Source organism: Solanum stenotomum, chromosome 6 (assembly GCF_019186545.1).
Source record: "Solanum stenotomum isolate F172 chromosome 6, ASM1918654v1, whole genome shotgun sequence".
NCBI lineage: Eukaryota > Viridiplantae > Streptophyta > Magnoliopsida > Solanales > Solanaceae > Solanum > Solanum stenotomum.
Window position 1 is genome coordinate 58385643 of NC_064287.1, and position 14202 is coordinate 58399844.

The 14202-nt window shown below is 31.4% G+C and overlaps 4 protein-coding genes across 4 annotated transcripts; all 4 read left to right on the top strand.

The window, feature by feature from the left end:
* The first annotated feature begins 409 nt into the window (after positions 1 to 409).
* Positions 410 to 1964, top strand: LOC125868980 (plasmodesmata-located protein 2-like). Its single transcript, XM_049549534.1, has 3 exons — positions 410 to 833; positions 1586 to 1892; positions 1954 to 1964. The coding sequence occupies exons 1-3, from the start codon at positions 447 to 449 to the stop codon at positions 1962 to 1964; spliced, it is 705 nt and encodes a 234-aa protein (XP_049405491.1). The 5' UTR covers positions 410 to 446.
* A 1487-nt stretch (positions 1965 to 3451) lies between these two features.
* On the top strand, positions 3452 to 5925 carry LOC125867302 (uncharacterized). Its single transcript, XM_049547743.1, has 3 exons — positions 3452 to 3841; positions 4145 to 4704; positions 5508 to 5925. The coding sequence occupies exons 1-3, from the start codon at positions 3452 to 3454 to the stop codon at positions 5923 to 5925; spliced, it is 1368 nt and encodes a 455-aa protein (XP_049403700.1).
* A 1723-nt stretch (positions 5926 to 7648) lies between these two features.
* On the top strand, positions 7649 to 10877 carry LOC125867287 (uncharacterized). Its single transcript, XM_049547724.1, has 2 exons — positions 7649 to 7983; positions 9105 to 10877. Exons 1-2 carry the CDS (start codon positions 7875 to 7877, stop codon positions 10697 to 10699), a joined length of 1704 nt encoding a protein of 567 aa, XP_049403681.1. The 5' UTR covers positions 7649 to 7874; the 3' UTR covers positions 10700 to 10877.
* A 1551-nt stretch (positions 10878 to 12428) lies between these two features.
* On the top strand, positions 12429 to 13943 carry LOC125868981 (bifunctional TH2 protein, mitochondrial-like). The gene is made up of 2 exons (XM_049549535.1): positions 12429 to 12656; positions 13781 to 13943. The coding sequence occupies exons 1-2, from the start codon at positions 12460 to 12462 to the stop codon at positions 13941 to 13943; spliced, it is 360 nt and encodes a 119-aa protein (XP_049405492.1). The 5' UTR covers positions 12429 to 12459.
* The last annotated feature ends 259 nt before the right edge of the window (positions 13944 to 14202 follow it).

The window sequence follows — 14202 nt, forward strand, 5'->3', positions numbered from 1 at the left end:
ATGTTAAAGTGATAATAATTCATATAAAGACACAGTTATATATGCGTTTATTGAAAAATACATAGATAGATTCATGATTTAAATTTGATCAATTTGACCTTTAAATTCTTATCATTGAATTTATAGAATTTTCCCAAAATCTGCAAACGTATTATATTCTTGAATCGATAATTATCTAGCTAGCTTTCTTCATTTTCGAAACCTACAAAGAGATAGTACAAGAATATTCACATATTGTTCATCGGCTTTACCTTTTAATCGATGTTACATCCTAACTATAACAAGAACTTAGGTGTTGGGGTTGCATTGATATAGTGGATACATTTTTTCTTACCTACACCTTAATATTTTTCTATATATTACATACTTAAGCTTCATTGTTTTGTTAATAAGCTTTTAACATCCAAATGGAATATTTCCTCCTCAAAATTTTCCTTCTTAATTTTATGTTACAATTTTCTAACACCATTAACATAGATTTACATCAATTAGTTTTCACAACATGTACTCAAAATCAAACATTTGTACAAAATTATGATTTTTCAAAATTATCAATTGTTTCATCACTATTTCATGAATTTTTTGATAAGTCCTTAGAATCAAAATTCTTTGAGACTTATGCAGGGGATGAAAAAATAGCCATTTTGGGATTATTTCAATGTAGAAATGACCTTAATTATAATGAATGTCATATTTGCACAAATAAACTTATTGACATTTATAGCCATTTTTGTGGTGAAAAAATCCCAGCTAGAGTTCAACTTTCTGGTTGCTATTTGGATTACAAGGTAGAGGAAAAGAGGGAGATTTCTAAGCTTCAAATGCTTCATAAGGTTAGTGCTGACAAAAGAGCGTGTCGAGTCAAATTTTGATAATTATAGATAGTGACCCGGCCCATCCAGAGTATGTTTGGATTGAGATGGGTCGGATCAAAATGTGTCAAATAATTGGGTATAACTCGAGTTTTCAACATGACCTGACTTCCCCTCCTTTTTTATTTTAAAAATTTGAACGATAATAATTTTTTTCTTGAATTATTAGTTTAAAGTTCTTTAAATTTACATAATTCTCAGATGGAATTTGTTTTTAAAATAAGGTGAAATGATTTTTTTTCAGTCTTTGGAAAAATTATTTTAGTTTATTGAAAAAATAAATGAAAGAGCTTTTTCTATGATTGATGATGTTTGATTGTAAAAAGTTTTTTTTTCCTTCAAAAAATTGGGTTTTCACCATCTACAAATTAATTGTGTATGTTTGGATTTAAGTTGTATCTTGACATGTTTAAATTTACAAATAACCATTTTTCAATAATTGTAATAAAAAAATAGTCATTATGCTAGAGTTTTATCGATGTGATTTGAAACTCCAAAATAATGACTATATTATTTAAAGACATGACCAAAAAGTGACAAGTGGATGCACTATTTCTACCTTGACTTGTTTGACCTAATAATTTGATAGATTATTTTGAGTCCAATCTATTAGGTTAAGTCAATAATCAGATCGATCGTAATGTATCCTAACATGTTTAATTTTTATCGATCAAACGAGTTATCTAAAAATGAGTTGATTTTGTCACCTCCAGGTCTGTAGCAAGAAAAGGGAGAAATCGCGTAGTTTTTCGGAGGAAATGAGCAATGCATTTGATGAAATTAAGAGTTGTGGAATAAATGGAAATGGATTTTGTGATTTGAGTATTGGGAAAGTTCATGTCATGGCACAATGTGTTGGTAATTTAGGTGGTTGTGATTGTGGTGTATGTGTGAACAAAGCAGTGCAAATTGTTCATGATGAATGTTCATATTCTTTAGTTGGAGAAATTTATTTGGATGGATGTTATTTGAATTATAGCTATGATAATAATAAGATTTCTAGTTATGACCTAGATGAAGGTAATTTATCTACTCAATTTATCTTTACAAGGTTTTATAATAATGTTTCACGTTATTTTAGTCATATTCTGATAAAATATTTACTGAACTAGAAATTCTAACAAAGAGATTCAGAAATATCGTATACAAATATATTAAGAAAATTCAACTATATATATATTTTTTCTTGACAGGCAAAGGCGGATATGGGAATGGTAAACAGAAATTGGCAGCAATTGTAGTTGGAGGAATAGTGGCTACCATTTTGTTAGGTGTAGTTTATTATTTCTTCAAGTCTTGTGGCAAAAAGGATGATGGTAAGCTTTAATATATATATATATATATATATATATATATATAGTATTTATTTGCACTTATTTTAATTAAAAATAAACTTTGATTATTTAATTTGCTGCAGATTATTGGTGAACAAAGATGGAAAGTAGGTTTGAATTTAATTAATCAGTAGAGAAACTTTATCTTTACCCTCAATAATTCTCTTATTATATATCTATTTGTATAAATTCTTGATTCAATTTTTTCTTAATTTTTTTAGATGTGTAATTGTACTAAACTAATTTCATGTAAAAAATGGATGTAGTGCAAGTTTTAGTCTTTGGTTTTTGCTTTTTTTCCTCTTTAATTAATTTCTTCTCTCGATATATATAAGTTAAATTCATTAGTTTGATATGGAAAAATTGTGATGGTTTATATGAATATCTTCCTTCCACCATTAATAAGTGGTCTTAAATCGAGTTTTGAGAATGATTTTTTTTGACATGAAACATTTTCTCTTTTAATAAGCCTTATGAGGCTAAAATTCGAATTAGTCCGGCCAGAGCTTCAAAACAGGTACTGGGTAGAGGATCTCGGGTTCGAGCCTAATGAATGAAATTTGCTTTGGTATATATGAAGTGTTTTTTTTTGAATGAGTCTTACACAGTACAAATCTGAACAAGTTAGGTCAAAGCCCTAAAAGGGACACCGAGCACCAAAAAGAGATAACTAAAGGATCTCAGGTTTGAGGCCATAAAATAAAATAAATTATTGTATGGAGCGCTTTCTCTTTCAATGAGTTTTACGCAACTCAAATTAATTAGGTTAGAGCCCTAAAAGGGATACTGCCATCAAATGAGAGACCAAAAAAGAGATAACTAAAGGATCTCATGTTCGATCCCTAAAAAGTCATAAAAAAATCTTAGTAGGAGGCTTCCCTTTTTAACAAGCCTCACGGCTTTGCTCAAATTTTGAATTATCCATGTTAAAACCTCAAAATAAATATCAAACACAAACTAAATAAAATGAGAGACCAAAATGAGATATAATTAAAAGATCTCATATTTGATCCCTAATAAAAAGTCTTAAAAAATCTTAGTAGGAAGCTTCCCTTTTTAACAAGCCTCGCGATTTTGCGCAATTTTTGAATTATCCAAAATCAAAATCTCAAAACAAGTATCGAACACTGACTAAATAAAAGAAATGATTTGACCAATGAACAAAGGTTGACCATGAACACTAAAATGATCCAAAACACACCAACAAAAACCCCTAAAAAATTTCCCTAAAATTAGCAACCATGCATGCAAAATAACTCAAACAAAACTCTCTCTCACACACACATTATTTCCTCCTCCTTCTCTCTTGATGCCATTGCCAATCTCCACCACCATCTCCTCCTCCTCGTCGCCGCCACAAACGGCGACAATAACACAACAATGGACCCCACAACTACCACCAACCTTGTCATCCCTACCCCACAATCCTCCTCTCTCTCTTATCAACCTACACCAAATAATAATAATAGCCACATTCTTGAAATTACTCTCATTTCTGCCCAAGATTTAGCTCCTGTTTCAAAATCTCTAAGAACTTATGCTCTCACATGGATCAATCCCAATAGAAAAAGAAGCACAAAAGTTGATAATGAAGGTCACAATAACCCCACGTGGAATGACAAGTTCTCCTTCAAGGTTTTTCACATTAAATATATATATAGTCTTCAAATTCAATGTCAGAGTCAGGAATTCAAACGAGGGGATTCAAGAATTTCAACGTGCGACCTAAAACAATATACATGCACTAGAATTTTCTCTTAATTTATGGGGATTCGAAAAAAATAATAATAATACAAGAATGTCACGCTTAGAATTTCAATGTGTAACCTAAAGCAATATTTGAACACCTTTATCATATTATCATTTAAAGATTTTTATTTTTTTTTGCCTATTATTTGTATAAAATTTTCAATTCTAATATTTTTTTTTAATTAACAGGTCAATGAGGAGTTCTTATATTCAGAGAATTCAGCAGTCCATGTTGAAATTTACACTGTTTCTTGGTTTAGAGATGTTTTAGTTGGTACAATTAATGTTCAATTAAACAATTTAATTAACCCTTGTGTTAATTTACAAAATTCATCAAATGGAAAAAGATTTGTTGCTTTACAAATTAGAAGGCCCTCTGGAAATCCACAAGGAATTCTCAACATGGGAGTGGCTATTATTGAAAGTTCTATGAGAAGTATGTCATTAATTTGTAAAGAAATTATGGACCCTACTTCATTGGATTATAGGGACATTTTGGACAAGAAAATGAGTGAAAATTATCAAGAAGTTGTTGATGATGATAAACAAAGGGAACTAAATGAAAAGGTACAACTATGGAGATCTATGAGTTTAGGGTATTCCGAGGTTAATAATGACGAATTTCCTATCAAAGGTGGCTCCATTTGTAACGGTTCAATGGCAAATGGATCTATGGTAAATGGTTCGGAGTTATGTTCGGATGTTGGCCCCTCAGCTTCTATTGTAGCAGCTGAGATAGCCGCTAAAAGGTACTGTTATTAAACTGTGTGATCATCTCATTCTTTAACTGTCATATGGAGCATATTTTCAAATCTTTGACCTTTAATGGGCCAATCATGGGGTAAAATTCAAAAGATAGCCACTTTTCAGCCATGTAGTTTAAAAATAGTCATTATTAAGACAATGTCAAGAAGAGTTTGTGGAATATGAAATTTCATGAGAATGGTTATTTTTTAAAGAGCCAAAAATGGACAATGAGCTCTATTTCTATTCAATCATGTGTGAATTTGATAATTGGTGGCCATGAGGAGCATTTACACAAATGGCCTTTTCAGAGGCTACTATTTAAATTATGTCTCATATTATCTAGATAGTGGCACAAGAAAAGGCCATATGATGCAAATAGTCCGAACCATTCGATTTGATTAATTTAGGATTTATGTCTACTCATATATCGTATTGAATTGTATAGTAATCATCTTGTTAACATGATTAAATACTTAGAACATACACTTTTAACTATTTAATTTAAGGAAAAATTACAGAAATCCCACTTTTTAGTTTACTTATTACCATTATCCTCTATAAGTTTTACAAATCTCCAAAATCCCTCATTTTCGCGCATCAGATTAGTGTATCATGTATAAAATGTAATGTATCTTAGTTAACGATTAACGTATCTCGTGCATCAGATTAATGTATCAACGCTTATATTATTGCATCAGTTTGAGGGATTTCTGTAATTATAAACTTTTAAGGGATAAATTGTAATTTTGCTTTAAAAGTATGTGATTTTTGTAATTTGCCCATTATTTAATTATGTTTTTATCAGGTATCAACAATTACTTTCGACAGTACAACCCGAGCCACGACAAAAAGTGGAGACTAAAAAATCAAAGGAAATGGAAGATGGAGAAAGCTCACTAATATTAGAGGATTTAACAGCAGAGGAAGCGTATGCAAAAGGGTTATTATCGTCAAATAGTGAGAAATTGAGGAAAGAGACGATCGCGACGCAAACACAGGCGATAAACGGAGGACATGCACGACGAAATTCCGATGGAGGAGGGTTGTTTTCTTGCTTTGGAAATGCGTATGGTATTGAGTTTAGAATTGTTTGCGGAGCGAACAGTAACAACAACGATAATAATAATAACAATAACAATAATAATGTTGGGAATAGTAGTAGGATTCCTAATAATAGCAATAAAGTTAGAAAAAAATGGTCTAGTGAGACAAATTCAGCATGAGTACAACATTCTTTTAGTACATGTAAAATGTTATAGGCTAAATTCCATGTTGTATAAAATCTTGTGTAGTTACTTGTCTAATTAGTACCTTCAAGAGTAATTATTATTGTTGGACTGTCGTGGTGGTGGGATGAATATAATCTTTCAGCTTGATTTTCGAAAATGTTGTTTTTAGGTTACTGTTTAAATTTTGTCCTATATTTCTAAAGGTTAGTGCAAATAAAATCTTCAAAAAATTACACTTTGAAATAATCTTGTGTTGTCTAATGTTTACATTATCTTACAAAATTTTAGATTGGAATCTAGCATTTTCGCATAAGATTTTTAGATTAATCAGAATGAATCTTTTAAACCGTAATTTATTTTTTAAAAATTTCATAAATTCTTTGCTAATAATTAGAAGTTTTGGATTCGAGATTTGAGAATGAAAAATATTGGGAATGGGTCCACTCAATTATTTACTTCTTTGAATGTGAATTGTTTATCTTTATGTACTCTCATTTGTAAATGCATGTATCACGTGTGTTAGGTTATTTAATTTTAACACTTCTTGTTGATATGATGATCCACTACTAAATTGACCTATTTAAGATTGTGATTGCAAATGGATCCAAATTGGAATTTTTGACGACAAAGGTATAATAATACAAATATATAGTCATAAAGATAGCAAGAAATAGTCATTTTCATATATACACTATCATTTGAAAAAATTGGACACCAATAAGTAGTCTTTTTCTCATCCTTGCTAGTACAACTATCCCAATAATTTTGTGAATTTCTTTAACTTTTATGATAATTGTTAGAAGAATATCTAAAATTTTGTCAATAATTGAAACATTAGATGATATTTATGGAGTTCGATTAAATCTAAATTTATGCAATAGAGGGCCTATTTATATGGATGACACTTTCAATTAGATTTTTTCTGTCTTTCTTAAATGAAAATATTTGATTAAAAACCAAAAAATCTCAATCAGAATCTCATCACAAATCCATATTATAGTATAGGATAATATGCTTTACATATATCCTAGTGGAATAAGTCAATATCCTTCTTTTAAACTAGTTTGTGACGGCAAGTAAGAGAATATAAAATTAAAAACCTTTCTTGTTAGCAAAAAATAAAATAAAATATCATGTCTCAATCATGTTTTCTTTTTCCACAATAAATGTTTTAACTCAAATCAAACTTTAGTAAGAAATGTTTCACCTACAAAGTAGAATTTAGTAAGAAATGTTTTACCTACAAAGTAGAACTTATGGTATTAATCTGAAATAGTCGAAGTCCAAAGCGAGTACCGAATATCGAGCGAAAAACTAAAAACAAAAGAAACAATGATAGTTAACCAAAATGATTTTAACTACTCCCTCTTTCACAATTTATGTAACATATTTCATTTTTCAAGAGTCAAATCGTATAAGTTTGACCTAAAATTTGAGCATGAAATCTTCAAATTTTTTAAATGAAATTTTTATATTTGCAAACTACATTAAATATATTATGACTCACAATAATTGACATATATGAAAAAATTTATAATCAAAGATAGACTTGTTTAAATCTCAAAATCTAAATGTGTCACGTAAATTGGATCAAGAGGAGTAATAAAATTAAGAAAAAGAGAAAAGAAACACTCTAATTGCAAATGAACAACAGCCATCAATATAACATTCTCTTTTTCTCTGTCTTTCCTGCATTATTGCTCTCTTCTTATACTCAGCTTTTTTTTTTTCTAAATATTTTCATAAAGATTGAATCTTTCCTAATAACTTCTATATTTAATACAAAAAAATTAGAGAAAATAGTGCTGTTTTTGTACTTGTCCAAGTTTCTTGATTTCAAAGTATTTTTACTTTTCTAGTCAGCTTAAAAGCAAAATCTTGATAAATCATTTTGTGGGGTTTTTGTTTTTTTCTGTTTTCTTGATTTTTTTGTTAAAGAAGAAATGTTTGGGAGGGATTGTTGCTGTTGGGACAGTTTCACTGATTACAACTATGATGAAATTGAACCACAGCGCTTTACTTTGCCTTCACCAATTCCACAATGGCCTCAAGGTATTTCTGTTTTTGTTTTTTCTGTTAAAGAGATAACACAAGATCTGTATTTTGTTCTCAGTGGACTTTGTCAGTTTAATTTGTTCTATGGTTGACTTTGTCTAAAAATTAATATAATTATCTATTTGTTATTAAAGTTCACTTTTTTATGCTAGTTGAGAATATATTCTAGTATTTGTAATTTACCAAGCCGAGTGTTTTTCAGAAACAGTTGTGTATAGTTACTCATCCCGGACTCCACCTGTGAAATTAGACTGGATATGTAATTGTTATTATAATTTAGTCTTCATAATATTAGCTTGTGTTAATTTACAATGAAGAATCATGTCGTTCATATAGCTAACCCCAACTTATTTGGAGTTGAGGCATTGTTGTTGTAAAGTTCACATTCTTATGTGGAAAGAATATGTAGTTCAGTTGACTCTCTCTTTCTCTCTCTCTGGTTGATTTGAGCTAAAAATGAAGAATTGATTTACTACGTCCGTTTCAATTTGACACGAAATTTAAGAAAATAAATACTTAAGATTTTTGAGTTGTGTGGTCCTAAATTGAAGATATGTAGAATATACTATATTTACCTTGTGGTCTAATATATGTAGAAAATTTGAATTTTAGAGTTGCCAAAAACGGAAAGAGGTACTTTTTTTAATGGACTGAAAATGAAAGTAAGACAAACAAATTGAAACAGGGGTGTATTTGTTAACGAAGTTCTCATTTTTATGCCAGTAGAAAATCACTTCTAGTAGTAGTATTTTTACTTTGTATGATATTGGCTTGAGATAGTTTTAAAGAGAAATATGATCGACGCGGGTTCATATAGCTGATCCAACTTGTTTGAGATTTAGGTGTAGTTGTTGTAAAGTTCACATTTTCATGTGGCAATAATCTCTCTCAAGTGAACTCAGTGAGTATTTATATGGCCGACCACATTGTATGGATCAAACTATATTGCTTGAACTCTGAAAAAATTATTGCCACATTCGTGTGTGATTCTCAAAAAACGCACTACTTTCGGAGGATCCAACATGCACTTGTCCTCATATTTGAAGAGTCCGAGCAACATAGTAGGTATCAACCATGGTTTCTCTGTTTGCTTTAATGGGAATATTGTCTTTGTGTAGGTAAAGGATTTGCTCAAGGAAAAATATGCCTAGGTGAAATTGAAGCTGTTCAAATCACCAAGTTTAAGAAAATTTGGAGTTGTACTCCATTGTTTGGCAAATCAAAATCAGTTTCATTCTATAAACCAGATGAAATTCCACAAGGATTTTCGATCGTTGGCCACTACTGTCAGCCAGATGGTGTGAAGAACATAACAGGCTATGTTCTTGCTGTCAAAGATTTGAAGCCGGAAAAATCACTTCAAGATTTGACTTCCAAGCTTCCTGCTCTTGCAAAGCCAGTGAACTACACTTTAGTTTATAACGCAAACGCCCTTTATAAGGAAGTTGGTTACATTTGGCTTCCAAATGCACCAGTTGGTTATAAAGCAATGGGCTTTGTGGCTACTGCTGAGCCTAATGAACCGAATCTTGATGAAGTTAAATGTGTCCGCGCTGATCTTACAGAGAGTTGTGAGACTTGTGAAGTTGTATTTAGTGCAAATTCATTTTTTCCAAAGAGGCAATTTCAAGTTTGGAAAACTAGACCTTGCAAGAGGGGCATGTTATGTAGAGGGGTTTCAGTCGGGACGTTCTTCTGCAGTACGAGCTTCACTAAAAGTGATGACCTCACCGTTGCATGTTTGAAGAATCTCGACTCATCTCTACAGGCAATGCCTAATCTTGAGCAGGTCCATGCACTCATCAAGCACTATGGACCTACTGTTTACTTCCATCCTGATGAAATTTACTTGCCCTCATCCGTTCCATGGTTTTTCTTAAACGGAGCTCTTCTATTTAAAGATGGTAAGGACAATGGTATTACTATTGACGCGAAAGGCTCAAACTTGCCTGCAGGTGGACGAAATGATGGGAAATATTGGCTTGATTTGCCAAATAAAGATGTTGAAAATAGACAGACTGTCAAATGTGGTAAAATTGAGACCGCGGAGCTCTATGTTCATGTTAAACCGGCTGAAGGAGGAACGTTCACTGATATTGCAATGTGGATATTTTGCCCCTTCAATGGACCAGCTACACTCAAAGTAGGCTTGATGAATCTTTCACTGAATAAAGTAGGCGAACACGTTTGTGATTGGGAGCATTATACTCTTCGTATTAGCAACTTCTCAGGGGAGCTCTGTAGTGTATACTTCTCAGAACATAGTGGTGGTGAATGGGTTGATGCTCGTGATTTGGAGTTCATCGAGGGGAACAAGTCAGTCGTATATGCATCAAGAAATGGCCACGCGAGTTTCCCACATCCTGGATGTTACCTTCAAGGCAATACAAAACTTGGTATTGGAGCAAGAAATGATTGTGCAAAAAGCAAATACTATGTAGACTCTAGCAGTAAGTATCGAATCATCGCTGCTGAGTATCTTGGAGAAGGAACTGTCGTAGAACCGCCATGGTTACAATACATGAGGGAATGGGGTCCAACCATTGAGTACAAATCGGGTTATGAAGTGGACGAGATACTCAAACACCTTCCATCTTTTTTCAGATTTTCAGTGGAGACTCTCGTCGAGCTATTTCCAACTGAACTTTATGGTGAAGCAGGGCCAACAGGACCTAAGGAGAAGAACAACTGGTTTGGGGATGAAAGGTGGTAAGATAGAGGCGAATCCAGGATTCAAAGTCACTAAGTTCAAAATAAGTATGACCTTATTATATGTTTTTCCTTTTTGTGCATATGTATACATGATTGATCCGAAAGCAATAGGTTCAGTTGAACCCACATATTCGCATCAAGTAATAGGTCTTTCAACATTGGTTTTGGAATTCTTAGAATTGCCCAATGTCCTCCATTTCTTGTATATATAGGAGGTTAAGGCATCATAAGAACAATAACTTAGATATATGTATTATAAGTAAATGACTACAAAATAGTGAAATTTATTACTATATGTATATCCCAAAAAAGAATGACACAATTAGTACAAGTTGACTGTTATGTTATTTATTGATCTCATCTTTTATGAAATTTATTGATATAAAAAAAAAAGAATAATGGTATCATAGTTTTCTAATTGTATTAATTTAAGTAGTGTTCTTCTTATCTAAAAAGGAATCATGTCCTTAATACTGATGAAAAAAGAGGTAATATCACTACTTCAATATTAATTCCAATCAAAAGAACTTAATTAAACTAAATATTTACACAATCTAATCTCACATTTTTCATTCACAATAGTTCTTGTTCAAATATTATTTTGACAGTTATATACAGAACAACATACACACATTTTGACTATCACTAAATACCTAGACAAATTCAAGTTGAATGAAATAACATAACTTTTTTGTTTCTACTAAAATTCGAACCTTGTTAACGATTTTTATTCACAATAACTTTCATTCAAATTTTGTCGTAAAGTGATCCAGATCAGCTTACACACATTCTGACTATCACCAATATCTAGACAATTTCAAATTTACTAAAATCTGAACCCTGATCACATTTTTCATTCACATCTGACTTCATTCAAGTCATAAATTGATATACAGATCAGCGTACACACATTTTGAATATCATCAATCCCCAGACAGATTCAAATTGAAAAATAATAAATAACATAATGTTTTCCTTTCTACTAAAATTCGAATCGTGTTCACAGTTTCATTCACAACAGCTTCATTCAAATATTATCGTAAAGTGATATACAAATCAACATACACACATTCTGACAATCACAGATATCTAGTCAAATTCGAATTGAAAGAAACATCATAACTTTTCTCATTTATACTAAAATTCGAACCTTGTTCACGTTTTCCATTCACAATGAATTTCATTCAAATATTATCATAAAGTGATAAACAGATCAGCTCACACATATTCTGACTATCACCAATATCTAGGCATATTCAAATCGAAAGAAATTACATAATTTTCTCGTGTGTACTAAAATACCCTCATTGACTTTTTCGCTTTTCACTTTTCGAAATTCAAACTATCTAAATTTTAACCATCATTTTAACACATTTTTTCATCATATTAACATTAAAAAAAAAATTACAACATCTATTATCTTTCCTTTAAAAATAAATATTATAACTTTAAAATTAGTTAAATTAATTCTCAAGGTGAAAAAAAATACACTTATTTTGAGATGGGGATTTTTTTTTGTTATTTTTGACTCTTATACCCCTCCACCTTTTTGTCATTATCAGCATCCCCTTACTATATATATATAGTATATCAAATCTCCAAATTCCAAAAAAATAATACTCAGTACAGCAAAATCAAAAGCTCAAGAACCTCCATTTTTTCCTCCAAGTTCCATTTTTTTCTTGATCACCCACAAAACCCCTTCTGGGTTTTTTCATTTTTTTCATTTCAAGAACACCATTTTTCTCCATTGTTTCAATAATGGAGTCAGATATGAATATACCCAGAGAAGAAGCAATGTATGTATCAAGAATATGTTGGTACAAGTTCAAGAAAGTGGCAAGACTTGCTCTGTACACACCGTTTGTTGTTTGTTTAGCTTCCGGGACTCTAAAAAATGATACATTTCTGAGTTTCTTAGGTCAAGATAATTACTACTACAAAGCATTTGCTAAAGCGTAAGAGTTCTTTACTTAGTCCAATTTGTTGTTTTTTCGTAATTTGGAGGTGAATTGAGTTGGGTTGATTGGTTTTTGAGTTAATGGTAAAAAATACAACTTGATGCTGAGTTGGCCAAATATTTGTTTTCAATTGACAATAGGCGAGAAAATGGAATTTTGGATAGTTGATATTAGGTAACTTGCGAAAATGTTATAGTTTAGGTGTGTTTTTGACCATTTTCGGTAACTGCAGATATAGTAGTTAAGTTGCTGTTATTCTTGAATGAAAATGGTGGAATGATATACATTTCTTGTAATGTAAGTTATAGTTTTTCAGTTTGAATCTTGGGACTGAGTCTGAGTGAGTAGTCTTTTTGTTCTTGTTAGGCTTAATCTGTTCTGCCATTTTTCGGTTATTGATTGGGTTTTTAGAGTTTCTGTTAGTGTGACAGTTTCCATTTTTGGTAACTGCAGATAAAGTAGTTATGTTGAAAATAGTGAAATGATATACATTTCTTGAATCAAAATAGTGAAAATGATATACATATCTTGAAATGTTAGTTGAAGTTCATTCAGTGGGAAATGTTTTGAACAGAGGGTGTTCTTCTTTTTAACCTTTAATCTTTAATGTTGTATAGCTATCCATGCAATGGTGTTTGCTGCTAATTTACGACATAATAGGGCAGAATCAAACTATTAAGTGTCGAAATGCAATGGACTTTGTGAGAGCAGGATGATTTTAGAGGAGTTATACAGTGGATGCTAACAAATTTAGGATTGAGACATAAATGGTTGATTTCGTTTCCAATGAGAATATGCAAGAAATAATCAAATTATGGTCTGCCATCTTTTTTTTTCCGAGTGTCGAATGGTTACTTTGGGGGTAAATTATTGGTTTTTGGGATCTCTTTTAGATAATCTTGGAAAATTATCGTTGGAAATAATATCTTGATCTTTCTTGTCATAAGACGATGCAGGATTTTTGGGGTCTAGTTGGTTTTGGTACTTCCATATTGGTGCTGATAAATGTTTGAGTTTTTGGTTGTGAATGAACTTCTTTTACCTATGTATAAGTTGTTTGATATTTTTGTTCTGTCTATGAAGTTCATGGAAAGTTAAGAAACACCAAAAATGTGTTGCAGGTATGAAGCTGCAGAAAAGTATACTGATGATGATGATGCAAAGTACGCCCTTCGTGACTTGCAGAGGATTGCCACTAGAGAATTCAAGGTTCAAGACTCGTTTCTTCAAGTGAGATATAATGTTCTTTCTCTTGTTCACCGTTGGTTCTATTTCTCGTCATAAACTTGTTTATCATTGCTTGCTTGCTGCTTATTAAATATAATATTAGGCTATTATAGTAAGCGAAGTTCAATGTAAATCTTATTTTTAGATTTCAGCCCAAATCTCAACTTAAGTCGCTATCAGCATCTTTATATTTGCTGCTTAGAATTTCATAGTTTTGTATCTAGTCTAACTAGTACTCTTGACATGCAAAGCTTAAATTCCTAGAAAAATCTATAAGCAATTGCACACAACAGGATGGCATATTGTAGTCCATTTA